This window comes from Hemitrygon akajei, chromosome 3 (assembly GCF_048418815.1).
Source record: "Hemitrygon akajei chromosome 3, sHemAka1.3, whole genome shotgun sequence".
Lineage (NCBI taxonomy): Eukaryota > Metazoa > Chordata > Chondrichthyes > Myliobatiformes > Dasyatidae > Hemitrygon > Hemitrygon akajei.
The window spans coordinates 55,070,558-55,086,428 of NC_133126.1; the positions used below are offsets into that span (position 1 = coordinate 55,070,558).

A 15,871-nucleotide genomic window follows, 5' to 3' on the forward strand; every position below is an offset into this window, starting at 1 on the left:
TACGGGGAGAAGGCTGGCAAGTGGGGTTGAGGAGAAGAAAAAACAAGGATCAGTCATAATTGAATGGCGGAACAGACTCGATGGGCCAGATGGCCTAATTCTGCTCCTGTGTCTCATGGTCGTATGGTCTAATCTCAAGCTAAAGAGCAGAAACAATAGTGCGTGCTATGAAAACAGAGGGGCAGAGCACAAGGTGTTTCCCAAAGCAACAGCTTAGTGAAGAAGTGGGATCAAGCAGTAACTGCAGCTAATGTGGAGGTAGGCATATCCCAAAGAAGTGCCCTGCTTATAGAAAGTCCTGCAATGATTGTGGGAAAAAGAATCTTTTTGTAAAGTGCTGCAAAGCTACCAAGAGAAAGTGCACACAGTTGCCGAGGAGATGGAAGAACACTTTGCAGATTCTCTGCAGACTGCTGGTGAGACAGAATGGATTGTTCCAGTGACTGCAAATGAGACAGTAATTCCATTCAAGCTTGTCACAGGAGCTTGGGTGAATCTGTTATCCATAGATGATTACAAGACCCTCAAAGTAAAGAGCACGATTTACCCAGTGAAGTTAAAAGTGACCGTCTATAATGGAGAGAATGTTACAGTAAAAGGATTTGTATAGTGACCCTGAAGCACAAGGGGCAGCACCTAAAGGCATGGCTACTAGTTGTAGAAAAGAGAGTCCAACCAATATTAGAAAAATGTGAAAAGCTTAACTTTTTGTAAAGAGTTTTTGTAGTGGCTTAACAGACCAGATGTCTTTGAAGGGCTCAGGTGCTTACTTGATGTAACTCGAGAAATTCATAATAGCATCCGGGAGAGATCTAGAGGGGTTATACAAGAGAAGCACAAGAACTCTACCTTCCAGAGATATCTGTACCAGCTACACCACCATGAAAGTTTAAGACTGGAAGTCAAAAATATCTCCACGACCCTCTGCAAAGTTGAAGAGGAAAAATAAAAAAAGAAGATGGAAAGAACACATAGCAGAACTATAGCAACAAGTCAGCACAGACCAACAGGAGGAGTTGCAGAAGGATCTCCATGAATTGAGACAGACTCAGTTGGAACTTCTGCAAAAACTCACTTATCACATGGATGTATTCTAGGACTCTATTAAGAGGCAAGAACAACAAGAGCAAAAACAGAGGCAAACAGATAAAATCTTGGCAAAAGGATGTGAAAGAATTGAACATATAGATCAAAGTTCTCAAAAGCACATTGGTATTAATGCAGCAAGTGAAAGCAAGATATGAGTAGAAACAAATAACAATTCAAAAGGGTTCTTAAGCCACCACAGTGACGGATTGAGAGTGGCTGAGTGAATGGGGGACTGTATTTGCTTATTACAATTGAAGTTAATGTAAATATCTTAGGAAAACATTATTGTGTTTTACAGGTTTATGAGGACATAGCATTGTGTTCGTTTTTCTTTAAAGGGTGATAGTGTGTTATTATGTGTGTACATGGTAAAGAACTTCTGTCAACACATGCAAAATGCTGGAGGAACTCAGCAGATCAGGCAGCATCTATAAAAGAGAGTAAACAGTTAACATTTCGGGCCGAGACCCTTCATCATGACTGGTTGTGGGTTTGGTTGAGCATATAGTCGAAAGTCGGAAGGCAGCAGAGATCATAGAGGGGGAGCGGTGAGAGGGTTTTACTGAAATTCCGTCAAAGGAAAGAGATTTTGCAGTGTAGTAATAGTACAAAGATGAGAAAACCTGCAGATGCTGGAAATCCAAGCAACACACACAAAATGCTGGAGGAGCTCAGCAGGCCAGGAAAATGCTGGAGGAACTCACTGAAACGTTGACTGTTTACTCTTTTCCATAGATGCTGCCTGGCACTCTGAGTTCATCCAGTATTTTGTGTGTGTTGCTTGGGTTTCCAGCATCTGCAGATTTTCTCATTAAAGAACTTTAGTTCCCAATGGGCAATGTAGGTGGTTCACCCAGAAGTGGAAGTGACGTTGGTGAAGGGGACACACAGGCTCTTGGTGGACTAGAGAGTCCTGGAGTAAAATGTGGTCAAGTTTAAGCCATTCTGTAAACTGTAAATAAAATAGTTATAGCATTTTTATCCATGCAAGTTTGTCTTTGTTAAAGAACAAACATAATATGAACGACTGGGCAAACATGGGTCGGTTCTATTGATATGTATATTCAATGCCATGGCCCAACAGTAAAAAAATCTCCCTGGAATGTATGGAATTTAAAGAATTTGATTGCATTACTCCCAATTTTAAGTTTAAAGTGCTCTGTCCATTTTAGCTAGACTAGGATCAGTATTCAAAATAGCTGTTGTCTTTTTCAATTTAGTTATCCCGTTTGCTGAAAAATGAAGAAAATGCCGTTTAATACTATATTCTTCCTAGTTTACAGAAGTCTATGCAGCATGTTAATGCTCAAGGCCAGGGGGGGATGGGAAACGGAGTAGTCAACTCCAACTTCTCTTAAATACCATCACATATCTCGATCCATCTTCTACCAACTTTGCTTCCACTTTGGCTTATTAGCAGTAAAACCAATCCTGAAAATAAGAAAGAAACGTATATATATTTGAATTTTGGGCCTAAACCAGTGTTAAAATCCCAATATGAAAATAAAAGAATTGAGCCTTCTAAAATTCTGCAAAAAATGCCTTAACTATGTTGGTCTCTTCAATTCATGATAATGGTGAACAATACACAACACATGTATACTCAGCAAGGCAGGATTTCATATATTTGTACCTTGGTATGTAGCCACAGCATGTAGAGGAAAACAATTTCCATTTCTTCATGCTGTATGGTCAGTTTTTAATTGGATACAAAACAGAAAATACTGGAAATGCTCAACAGGTCAGGCTGCAAGAAAAACTGGTTAACATATGTTCCATGATTTCCAGCATTTAGAGTTCAAGAGCTACAAGGTGATGTGGCAGCTCTGTAAAACCCTGGTTAGACCACACATGGAATATTGTGTTCAGTTATGCATGCCTCACTATAAGGAGGACGTGGAAATTTTAGAGAGGGTGCAGAGGAGATTTACCAGGATGCTGCCTGGTTTAGAGAACTGTCTTATGAAGATGAGTTGAGTGAGCTAGGGCTTTTCTCTTTGGAGTGAAGGAGGATGAGCAGCAACTTGGTACTTTCTTTCCAGGGCAGAAGTGGCTAATGCCAGGGAGAGAATTTTTAAGGTGATTGGAAGAAAGTATAGGGAGATGTCAGAGGTCAGCACAACATTGTGGTCCGAAGGGCCTGTACTGCGCTATAGTGTACTGTGTTCTACCAGGAGTTATCAATTTTCAGATCATTGGATGTGTGATCAACCATTGACTGATTGGTTTCTCCTTGTTATGAATGAGTAGTGGACATTCTGCTTATATGTATTTATCACCAAACCTTTTTGTAACACCCTATTGAATGGTATTAGTTTTCAGTAAAATCATATGCATAAACCGTAAGGAGCAGCTGATCGTTACTTTTATCAAATTAATTTAACATTAACTGAGTTTCCCTTGAGTACATATTTAAAAAGGTGATTTGGCCCTTCTGGTAAAGAGGGCTGGATAATAAGGAGAGAAATACTGCCCTAAAATTAATTAAATGTTAAACAGACTATTTTTGAGAACTAATGAGTGTGTATTAGTTAATTACAGGATAAATATGGATACATAAATCTTTTTTCCATGATTGCGAGGAAACTTCATTGATATATATATAAACAACAAAACAACATATCATACGGTGTAATGATTTAAGTCACATGGGTATCTTAATTAATACAAATTGCAGAAGGAAGGAATTGTCTTGGGTGATATAGGCAATTGTCCACTTTATGCAAAGACGTTTCATATGGTGGGAACTACAGTCATTAGGATACACCAGTTTGAAAAGAGATACCCAAAACACTGTAGCATTGGTTAAGATGATACATTGTGATATCCTCTGGCTTTGGAATTCAAGGAAGTAACGCTGGAATTAATATAGTAGAAAATGGGTTGCTGAGATTTAGGAGAACAAATTGAAAGCAGATCTGAGGGGTAAGTTTTTCACACAGATGTGGAATGGGCTGCCAGAGGATGTAGTATACGCAGCAGAGAGGGTTACAGTGCTAATGCAGGCGAGCAGGATTAGCACAGATAGCTTCATTAATGACTGATGAGATGAGCAAAAGGGACCATTTCTGAGCTCTGTGATTCTATAATTTTATATTGGTGATAGAGGAAGAGAAGCACTGCTAATGAAAGAAGCACAAATTTGTCTTGTGCATCTATGGGCTTATAGCAGTCCTGACCAGGTCGGAATACACGTTGATAGTAGTTGAAGTAAAAGGACACATTATGCAGTCAGAGGTTGAACTCTGTTTATAAAATAAATTACTAAATACATATATAAAATACAATTGAAAGTCACACAAATGTCAAAAATTATTGCATGCTGTGGTCCTGTGCTTTTATCTGGGCTAACACAACAATTCTATTGTTTTTTTCAACATTGCATGAAGGTAGACTGGGGTTAAACTTTGAGTATCTTTCTTCTAACCTTCCCTGTGAAATCACAATTGACAACACCATAACTATGGTTGCATTACCGCCCTGCTGTCTGGTATGGGGGGTGCGGAGTGGGCTACTGCACAGGACTGAAAGAAGCTGCAGAGGGTTGTAAATCTAGTCAACTCTTCCTTCGGTACTAGCCTACAAAGTACCCAGGCCATCTTCAGGGAGCGGTGTCTCAGAAAGGCAGCGTCCATTACTAAGGACCTCCAGCACCCAGGGCATGCCCTTTTCTCACTGTTATCATCAGGTAGGAGGTACAGAAGCCTGAAGACACACACTCAGCGAATTAGGAACAGCTTCTTCCCCTCTGCCATCCATTTCCTAAATGGACATTTTATTTCTGGGTTTTTTGCATATTTTTTAATCTATTCAATATACATGTACTGTAACTGATGTACTTCTTTCTTTCTTATAATTTTTATTGTATTTTTTTCTTTTCTATATTATGTATTGCATTGAACTGCTGCTGCTAAGTTAACAAATTTCATGCTAACACAGGTAAACTGATTCTAATTCTGAATTGCAAAATATACAATGATGTTTGAATAAATCATAAATCTTTATGCACTACATCTAATATATAAAATTCAGAAAACTTTTAAGATGCATTTCATCACCTGTGACATAATTTGTATTTTATACACAACCGGAAATTAGTTTGTAAACCCAAAGTTAATGCAGAATAGCAGTCTTCATATTAACAAGTGACTCATATCAAACATATATGAGCAAAGTGCTTTTCTTGTAACATAACAAAGAAGAAAATGTGATCATCAAAGAAATGCAAATTGCATTGAGAGAGATGTTTTGAGGTGACCTGTTCTACTTCAGAGTGCCATCTGGCTTTCAAAAATATCTTGTAATGATGAACCACATATCAGCTAGACTTAGTATGCTCAAGAAACTGTTGGAAGGACAATCTGTCAGTGATCCTTGAAAGTTGGATAATGTTGCTTTAAATGGCCCCAGGTGCTCCATTCAAGCTTAAGAAGATAGCATTTGTATTTCAAGAACACCATCTGTGACAACAGGTTTGTTAGGTATTTAAAGTGTGCAGTTGAAAGGGATTGATGTCAAAGTCAGTAGAATTGAGTATTAAGAGAAAACATGTAAATAATATTGTTCCAAGTCTTTCAGAGTGGGAATGATATACAATTTCTCACAGGTGCTAGTAATTTGCCTATTTGTTTGCAGGAAGTTGTAGCCTTAGATAATTTTTTTGATTTATGAAACATCTTGACAAGTGACAGCACAGCTTACTAAAAGAGCTTTTAATGCTTTCAAGATTGTAGGTTTTAATGGATCAGACAGTGATATAAACTTTACAAATAAACAAACTGCTGGAGGAACTCAGCAATCAGACATCATCCATGACGGCAGAGAGATAGTCAATGTTTCAGAGTGAGACCCTACATCAAGAACTCCCTGACCCGCTGAGTTCCTCCAGCAGTTTTTTTTTCTTTTTGCTTCAGATTCCCACATCTGCAGTGTCTTGAATCTCCATATAAACTTTGCAGATATTTTGTAATCAAAGTGTTTGGACCTTTGCTCTTGCACCTTATATAGCTGTATTGAGCCTGGATCTGGAGTATTGAGCTCCTTACCTGATGAAAAGAGAGTGCGGCAAAGGTTCTCCAGACTTTTCCTGGGATGCTGAGTCCATCACATGAAGAAAGATTGGACCTTTATTCTCTAGAATTTAGAAGAGTGATTGGTCTCCTAACGTGACATGTTAATAGAGTGGACAACCAGATGACATTGGGTAGAATGTTTCCCCTTTCTAAGAAGTCTACCACTAAGTGTCACAATCTCAAAACAAAGGTTAGGCCATTATGGACTGAAATGAGGAGAAATTTCTTCACTCAGCTGATGGTGAATCTTTGCATTATTTGGATGTTTGTGGAGTGAAATGGGGAGTCCTCTTTTTCCCTTATTAGGAAGAGCGACAGCCTGTGGTATGTCAAATTACTGGGTGAATGAGTAGTCTTTGGGGTACTGCAAGTCTGTGTTTTTATTGATGCTTTGCTGCCAGCTTGAGTGCTCAGTGGGGGGTACAGATGCTGTTTTGCTGGTGGAGGAGCAGGGTCGTCATTTGCTGCTGCTTATGCATGGGAGGGGGAGCTGGGGGACTTTGGGGTTCAACATTTAACTGTCATTCATTATTTGGGGCACTCGTCTGTTTTCGTGGATGTTTGCGAAGAAGAGGAATTTCAGGATGTATATTGCATACATTTCTCTGACATTAAGTGTACCTATTGAAACCTATTGAATTAATTACATTCAAAACTCAATAAATTTATGAATTTCAGTCATCAGATTTGCATATAGCATAGGAAAATGACACTGCGATAGAATATTGCACAGGATCATGTTGAATGGAAGACTAGGCTCAATGGACTGGAAGACCTACTCTATTTTCTACATCTTTTGTGTCCCTGTTATGTTCTTATTTACCTCCATCATCTTCTGAATAAAAAAAATTATTCAGTCATTTTATTTAGTAATCAAAGTAGCAAGGTAAAATGGACAATTAAAAGAAGTAATTGAGTTAAGAGTAGAGTGCTTCCATCAGAACAATTGTATTAGCTGAAAGGATATTCAGGTGATTAATTTGGCAAATCCATCATGGATATCCACAGATCTTATTTTTACAACTTCCAAGTGATCCATTATGCTTAGATGCAGGAACAAGAAAGTGCTTCCAAATATTTATCTGTCCATTTTCAGATCTCTGTAAAAAGAACAGTCTAGGTGCTTTTCTTAATGATTATTATGGGTTTTTTTGTGAACAGATATCCCATACAGAAATATTAGTATTTTGCAAACTGAACAAAATATAAAGTCCTGTTATTTTGGTCTTTCCATGAATTCTGAAACAGGTTGAAAGGCTAACTCATTTTCAGGAGATGTTTCTGAAGTTCCCAAAAGCAAACCATGCAGCAGAGATATGTTTGTTTATTAAAAAAAATAAATGATTTCCAACTTCTTGTTGTTGAATGGATAGCTGGATTCAAGTGCAATTGAAAATGCTTTAGAAGTTTGATTTTAAAATTCCAGTTTTTAAATCTAATACTTTTGTACAAATGCTACCATTTTGCATATTTTTAATTCCGGCCAATTTTTCATTTTTCCATTCCATTTTCTGAATCTTTTCTACAATTAGAAGTATTAACTACTTACAAATTTATTTTGACAATACTTGAAATATCACAGCTTCCTGTCTCATCTTTTCAAAGGAATATGGAAGTCTCTAGGGTGTCTTGAGCAAGGAAAAACAAACTGAAGAACAAAGCAAGATTTACTTCCTTAAGTACTCCCTTTGAAGTTGGTACTCTAAAATGAATACTGGTTGAGTACCCCTTATCCGAAAATCCAAACTCCGTAAACTTCCGAAATCCAAAGTTTTTTTGGGTGTTAACATGACAGTACAAATTCTACAAAACACTAGGAAGGTTCCCAGGTGATACACAGGTCTCTGCACGCCACGGACATTTCTGAAAAGTGACCTTACATATGTAATGAACAAAAGTTAATGAAAAAAATGTAAAACATTGCATAAAGCAAAAAATGAAGATCTTGAATGTGTATTGAAAGAGTGGATTTGTCAGTGTCAGAGTGAACATACTATATGGTGGGACAGTTGAGGCACAGTGGAAGACTTTCAAGGAGATTTTTCACGGTGCTCAACAAAAATATATCCCAGTTAAGAGCAAGGACAGTAAGGGTGGGGAGAGCCAGCCTTGGATAACTAAGGAAATAAAAGAAGACATCAAACTGAAAGCTCATGCATACAAAGTTGCCTAGAGTAGTGGGAAACTGGAAGATTGGGAAAACTTTAAACAGCAACGAAGTACCACTAAGCGAGCAATAAAGAAAGGGAAGCTAGATTATGAAAAGCAATCTAGCACAAAATATAAAAAGATAGTAAAAGTTCTTATAATTATTATATAAAGTGGAAAAGGTGGGCTAAAGTGAATGTAGGTCCTTTGGAGAATGAGAAGGAGGAATTGATATTGGGTAATGAGGAAATGGCCGAGGCTTTGAATGACTATTTTGTGTCAGTCTTCTCTGTGGATGATACACCTAACATGCCAAAGAGATATTATGGATGCGATGGGAGGTGAGGACATTGATACAATAGCTATCACTAAAGAAGTAGTACTAAGCAAACTTGTGGGCCTGAAGATAGATAAGTCCCCTGGTCCTGATGGAATGCATCCCAGGGTACTGAAAGACATGGCAGAAGTTATAGTAGAGGCTTTGGTGATGATTTACCAAAATTCTCTGGACTCTGGGCTTGCCCTCGCAGATTGGAAGACAGTGAATGTAACACCACTGTTCAAAAAAGGATATAGGCAAAAGTCAGGTAACTATAGGCCAGTTAGTTTAACATCTGTAGTTGGGAAAATGCTTGAAGCTATCATTAAAGAAGAAATAGTGAGGCATCTGGAAGAAATGGATGCATCAGGCAGATGCAGCATGGATTTAGCAAACATAGAAACATAGAAAATAGGTGCAGGAGTAGGCCATTCAGCCCTTCGAGCCTGCACCGCCATTCAGTATGATTATGGCTGATCATCCAACTCAGAACCCTGTACCTGCTTTCTCTCCATACCCCCGATCCCTTTAGCCACAAGGGCCATATCTAACTTCCTCTTAAATATAGCCAATGAACCGGCCTCAACTGTTTCCTGTGGCAGAGAATTCCACAGATTCACCACTCTCTGTGTGAAGAAATTTTTCCTCATCTCGGTCCTAAAAGGCTTCCCCTTTATCCTTAAACTGTGACCCCTCGTTCTGGACTTCCCCAGCATCGGAAACAATCTTCCTGCATCTAGCCTGTCCAATCCCTTTAGAATTTATACGTTTCAATAAGATCCCCCCTCAATCTTCTAAATTCCAGTGAGTATAAGCCTAGTCGATCCAGTCTTTCTTCATATGAAAGTCCTGCCATCCCAGGAATCAATCTGGTAAAACTTCTCTGTACTCCCTCTATGGCAAGAATGTCTTTCCTCAGATTAGGGGACCAAAACTGCACACAATATTCTAGGTGCGGTCTCACCAAGGCCTTGTACAACTGCTGTAGAACCTCCCTGCTCCTGTACTCAAATCCTCTTGCTATGAATGCCAACATACCATTTGCCTTTTTCACTGCCTGCTGTACCTGCATGCCCACCTTCAATGACTGGTGTACAATGACACCCAGGTCTCGTTGCATCTCCCCTTTTCCTAATCAGCCACCGTTCGGATAATAATCTGTTCTCCTGTTCTTGCAACCAAAGTGGATAACCTCACATTTATCCACATTAAATTGCATCTGCCATGAATTTGCCCACTCGCCTAATCTATCCAAGTCACCCTGCATCCTCTTAGCATCCTCCTCACAGCTAACACCGCTGCCCAGCTTCGTGTCATCCGCAAACTTGGAGATGCTGCATTTAATTCCCTCGTCTAAATCATTAATATATATTGTAAACAACTGGGGTCCCAGCACTGAGCCTTGCGGTACCCCACTAGTCACTGCCTGCCATTCTGAAAAGGTCCCGTTTACTCCCAGTCTTTGCTTCCTGTCTGCCAACCAATTCTCTATCCACATCAATACAATACCCCCAATACCATGTGCTTTAAGTTTGCACACTAATCTCCTGTGTGGGACCTTGTCAAAAGCCTTTTGAAAATCTAAATATACCACATCCACTGGCTCTCCCCTATCCACTCTACTAGTTACATCTTCAAAAAATTCTATAAGATTCGTCAGACATGATTTTCCTTTCACAAATCCATGCTGACTTTGTCCGATGATTTCACCTCTTTCACATCTTTGATAACCAACTCTAGCATTTTCCCCACCACCGATGTCAGACTCACCAGTCTATAATTCCCCAGTTTTTCTCTCCCTCCTTTTTTAAAAACTGGGGTTACATTAGCCACCCTCCAATCCTCAGGAACTAATCCAGAATCTAAGGAGTTTTGAAAAATTATCACTAATGCATCCACTATTTCTTGGGCTACTTCCTTAAGCACTCTGGAATGCAGACCATTTGGCCCTGGGGATTTATCTGCCTTTAATCCCTTCAATTTACCTAACACCACTTCCCTACTAACATGTATTTCCCTCAGTTCCTCCATCTCACTAGACCCTCGGTCCCTTACTATTTCCGGAAGATTATTTATGTCCTCCTTAGTGAAGACAGAACCAAAGTAGTTATTCAATTGGTCTGCCATGTCTTTGTTCCCTAAGATCAATTCACCTGTTTCTGACTGTAAAGGACCTACATTTGTCTTGACCAATCTTTTTCTTTTCACGTATCTATAAAAGCTTTTACAGTCAGTTTTTATGTTCCCTGCCAGCTTTCTCTCATAATCTTTTTTCCCCTTTCCTAATTAAGCCCTTTGTCCTCCTCTGCTGGTCTCTGAATTTCTCCCAGTCTTCAGGTGTGCTGCTTTTTTTTGCTAATTTATATGTTTCTTCTTTGGACTTGATACTATCCCTAATTTCCCTTGTCAGCCACGGGTGCACTACCTTCCCTGGTTTATTCTTTTGCCAAAGGCAGGTCTTGTTTGACAAACTTACTGAGTTATTTGAGGATATAACAAGCGCAATGGATAGAGGGGAACAGATGGAGCTATTTCTTGGATTTCCAGAAGGTGTTTGATAATGTGCCACACAAAAGACTTATTCATAAGATAATTGATGCATAGAGTTGGGGGTGATGAATTAGCATGGCTAGAGAATTGGTTAATTGATAGCAAGTAGAGAGTTGGGATACATGGGTGTTACTCTGGTCGGCAATCAGTGGTGAGCGGTGTGTCGCAGGGGTCGGTGCTGGGCCCGCAACTGTTCACGTTATACATTAACAATCTGGAAGAGGGGTCAGAGTGTAGTATATCTAAGTTTGCTGATGATACTGAATTGAGTGGAAAAGCAAATTGTGCAGAAGATATGGAGAGTCTGCAGAGAGATATAGATAGGTTAAGTGAGTGGGCAAGGGTCTTGACAGATGGAGCACAATGTTGGTAAATGCAAGGTCATCCACTTTGGAAGGAAAAATGAAAGCAGATTATTATTTAAATGGTAAAAAATTGCAGCATGCTGCTGTGCAGAGAAACTTGGGATTGCTTGTGCATGAATCACAAAAGGTTGATTTGCAGGTACAGCAGGCTGTTAAGAAGGTAAATGGAATGTTGGCCTTCATTGCTAGAGGGATTGAATTTAAGAGCAGGGACGTTATGCTGCAACTGTACAAGGTACTGGTGAGGTTGCACCTGGAGTACTGTGTGCAGTTCTGGTCTCCTTACTTGACAAAGAATATACTGGCTTTGGAGGCGGTGCAGAGGAGGCTCACCATGTTGATTCCAGAAATGAGGGGGTTAGACTATGAGGAGAGATTGAGTTGTCTGGGACTACTCACTAGAATTCAGAAAAATGAGAGGAGATCTTATAGAAACATGTAAGATTATGAAAGGGATAGATAAGAAAGAGGCAGGAAAGTTGTTTCCACTGGTAAGTGAGACTAGAACTAGGGGACGTAGCCTCAAGATTCAGGGGAGTAGATTTAGGACGGAGATGAAAATGAACTACTTTTCCCAGAGAGTGGTGAATCTGTGGAATTCTCTGCTCAATAAAGTTGTGGTGGCTACCTCAGTAAATATATTTAAGACAAGGTTGGATAGATTTTTGCATAGTAGGAGAATTAACGGTTATGGGGAAAAGGCAGGTAGGTGGAGATGAGTCTGTGGCCACCTCAGCCATGAAATTATTGAATGGCGGGGCAGGCTCGATGGGCCAGATGGCCTACTCCTGCTCCTATTTCTTATGTTCTTGTACACCACTTAAGCGTCTGCTGATGATGAAAAAGCAAAGATATATCATGACGAACAAAAATTGAAGATATTTGTGAATATTCAGCAGGCTGAGTGCAGAAATTTAAGAAAAGGCACATCATTAAATTTTTAAAATATTTGTAGTGATAAAGCGTCTGCTGATCATGAAGCAGCAGAAAAATACATTAATGAGTTTGCCAAGATTTGTCACTGATGAACATCTAACATCAGAACAATTCTACAATGCTGGTTGTTTTTATACCGTACATAAAACCTAAAAAGTATAAAACACAAATACAGTATAGTGTAACCTTTTAATCACAACATGACATTGTAGTGGATGCTGAAAGCCTGGTGTTGTTTGTTGTTGTTCAACAGCTGAGTCCGATGCCTCTATGCTGCTTTTGTTACCCTGCACACTTTATATTTGCATTATATTATTGGTAGGTAATAATTTTTACTGTTAAGTACAAAAGTGTGATGTGTATAAGACTACTTAAATTCAGAGTCAGAAATGATGGTGCTCCCAAGCTAGCCATTATATATTCCAAAATCCAAAAACATCTGAAATTGAAACACTTCTGTCCCCAAGCATTTCAGATAAGGGGTACTCAAACTGTAATACTATTCTAACATGAGGCAATATCCAGACCTTCTGTGTTTTTTTTTGTTTTTATTAAATTCAAAAAGATTCTGCTTTATGAAATTTAAGTATCACGTGAAATCCAAATACTTAAAATTAATTGTGACTAGCAACACAGTACTATCTATTTATGAATAAAATCTGGTGATTTGATAACAGATCTTGCCCTTCTGGCATGATATTTAATGAGTAAATGTCCATAAGAAGCTTTGTGCATTTTATGTGACATTTTTGACAAGAGTCAAGATTCTTCTAATGATCCACTCCCTGTAATTAAAAGTTCAGCAATACACTAGATATTGACAAGAGACTATCATGGAATTTTCACTATCTCTGCAAAAACCACTGGGAAGCCAGTGTGGTCAAAAGACAATGCCATTGCATTTTGCTGGAAAACTAACTGTTCTACTTTGACCAGTCTTATTTCAGTGAAAAAAATTCTTTAGTACGAATGACAATGATGATGATAATATTAATAAAAATTTAATTACAGGACCATGTGTTAGATATTGCAAGATCATCATCAGAAGCAATGAAGAGTTGGTTAAATAATATCTGAGCTACTTTCTGATACACTTGAAATAATTTTACCTATCAAGCACCTGGTGCTGATAAAATAATTGCTTGCTAGTAGAGAACATACTGTTTCTTCTCTATGTTGCTACACGTGCTGAATTGTAGTGGTAGGTAGTTGGTGATTCTGAATTTACAGAATGCTATATCTGAATTATTTTCTCATTACTTTTAACATAATATTACTTTCTTTTCAGGACAGAATTTATGGTTTTTGTTTGCGGAAGATGAAATAAAGAATGGTTAAGATTGTTACATTTTAAGAGCTCTTCCACTTAAAGCATTTGATGGCTGCAATGAAATTTAACATTTACAACAGCACCACACCCTAAAAATTAATGCACATGTTGCCAATGAGAAAATGTGCCACGGTTGCTTAGTTTTTCAGATGTAATAATGTCAATTATTGATTTAAATTCTTTGACATCTGGTCCTAATGCCTGGCTCACTACTGCACATCAAAAGCAACTTTATGTCAACTACCTAGACCATGTTCCATTCCATCTGGACCTAATGGGGAGTGCAGGATGCAGCAGCTGTGGGGCCAGCAGTTTATCCTCAAGCAATTACCCTACCGGCCATCCAGTCCCAGGAACATCAGTGCATGAATCAAGCCTGGAGACTGATTTTTTGCACGTGCTGCCCATCACACCAGACCCCATTAGGCCATAATGAGTGACCATTTACAAGACAGCAGCTCTCCTGGAAAAAAAAACAACTATCAGACATTTGTTTTATCATCTTATGAACATATGTCAATGATGTAGAGTAATTATAATGCTCATGATCTTGATATTCCTTTGCTAATTTTTGATGTGCATCTGCTGAGGTCAGTAATGATCTACTTCTCTCTCTGAACAGTAAACAAAAAGTAGCAATCAGTTTTACATTGCCACCTTTCACAGATTTATTATACTGCATATTTTACAACTGTTGTAGGACATAGCATTATACAAGCTCTTCAACCTACGATGTTGTACCAACCTTTTAGCCTGCTCCACAATCAATCTAACCCTTCCCTCCCAGATAGCCCTTTGATTCTCTTTCATCCATGTGGCTATCTAACAGTACCTTAAATGTTCCTAATGCAGAGCTTCCCAACCTTTTTTATGGCATGGACCAATACCATTAAGCAAGTGGTCCATGGACCCCACGTTGGGTATACCTGCTCCAATGTATCTGCCTCTAGCACCACCCCTGGCAGTTTGCTTTATGCACTTGCCATTCTCCATATAAAACGTATCTCTGATATCCCCCCCTCTACCTTCCTCCAATTACTTTAAGAGGATGTCATCTCATATTAACTATTGCCATCCTGGGAAAAAGCCATTGGCTGTCTACTCAATCTATGCCACTTACCACCTTATACAGCTCTCTCAAGTTGTCTCTCATCATACTTTGCTCCAAAGAGAAAAGCCCTAGCTTACTCATCCTTTCCTCTAATATATTATGTGATATTCAGGTGAAAATGGCCTTATACATTTTCTCCATAAACTGGGCTCAATCTGAGCCATCAAGTAAGCATATGATGATTGTAAAGGAAAGGAACTCTCATTTATTTCACACATGTAGATAAGAAAATGAGCATCAACCTAAGTATGTTTAATTTTTCATTTATATGGAATCTGATTTCATGTTCTTCTTCTCCCTTTATTTTTAAGGTACGGAAGTTGAAGGGTCTTCTGAACCTCAGGCAGGTCCTTTGAAAATGTCTGTAACTCTACCATCCATGAATGAAGATCAATCTGGCAGCATAAGCACAATAGATGGTGATGATACTTCCGGGGCTGAAATATTTTGAAGATTGGCAGCATTTTCTTATAAGATACTTCTAATACTTTTCATTTTTCTAACAATTGTTTAAAGACAGCATAGATTCACATTTTAATATGCAGTTTTTATAATCTATTTATCTTGAAGTCTCAACTTATAGCTACACTGCGAAATTATTTTCTTAAATTGAGAAGTATGATTTATCATATTAGAATCTATGTTTATAATTGTGTTTTGGTCATGTATGAATAATAAATGGAAAGATTGATAACATTAGTCTTTGTGGAAAAGCATTAAACTTTAATATAGTGTGTGTCAGTAGATTTCCTTTATTCTGTCTCTCAGATCAATATATCTTTATAGTAAAGAACCAATACCAATTGTCACTTAAAGATAGTGAGAAATACAAACTGAAGCCTGTTGCTCTGACAGTTCACACATTCTGTCAACAAGCTGGCAGAAACATGCTCATCTTACAAATCTTTTTAAATTCATTATGTTTTTGACCAACAATCATTATTACAAAAA

At 38.5% G+C, this 15,871-nt stretch overlaps 1 protein-coding gene across 2 annotated transcripts in view; it reads left to right on the forward strand.

Annotated features, from left to right (window-relative positions):
* Positions 1 to 15,656, forward strand: part of kiaa0586 (KIAA0586 ortholog) — a 514,968-nt gene extending 499,312 nt beyond the window's left edge. For both annotated transcript variants that reach the window (XM_073039936.1, XM_073039935.1), the window contains exon 32: positions 15,232 to 15,656. In XM_073039936.1, the coding sequence (XP_072896037.1) occupies positions 15,232 to 15,371 (140 nt within the window). In that variant the 3' untranslated portion in view covers positions 15,372 to 15,656. The remainder of the gene's footprint in view (positions 1 to 15,231) is intronic.
* The last annotated feature ends 215 nt before the right edge of the window (positions 15,657 to 15,871 follow it).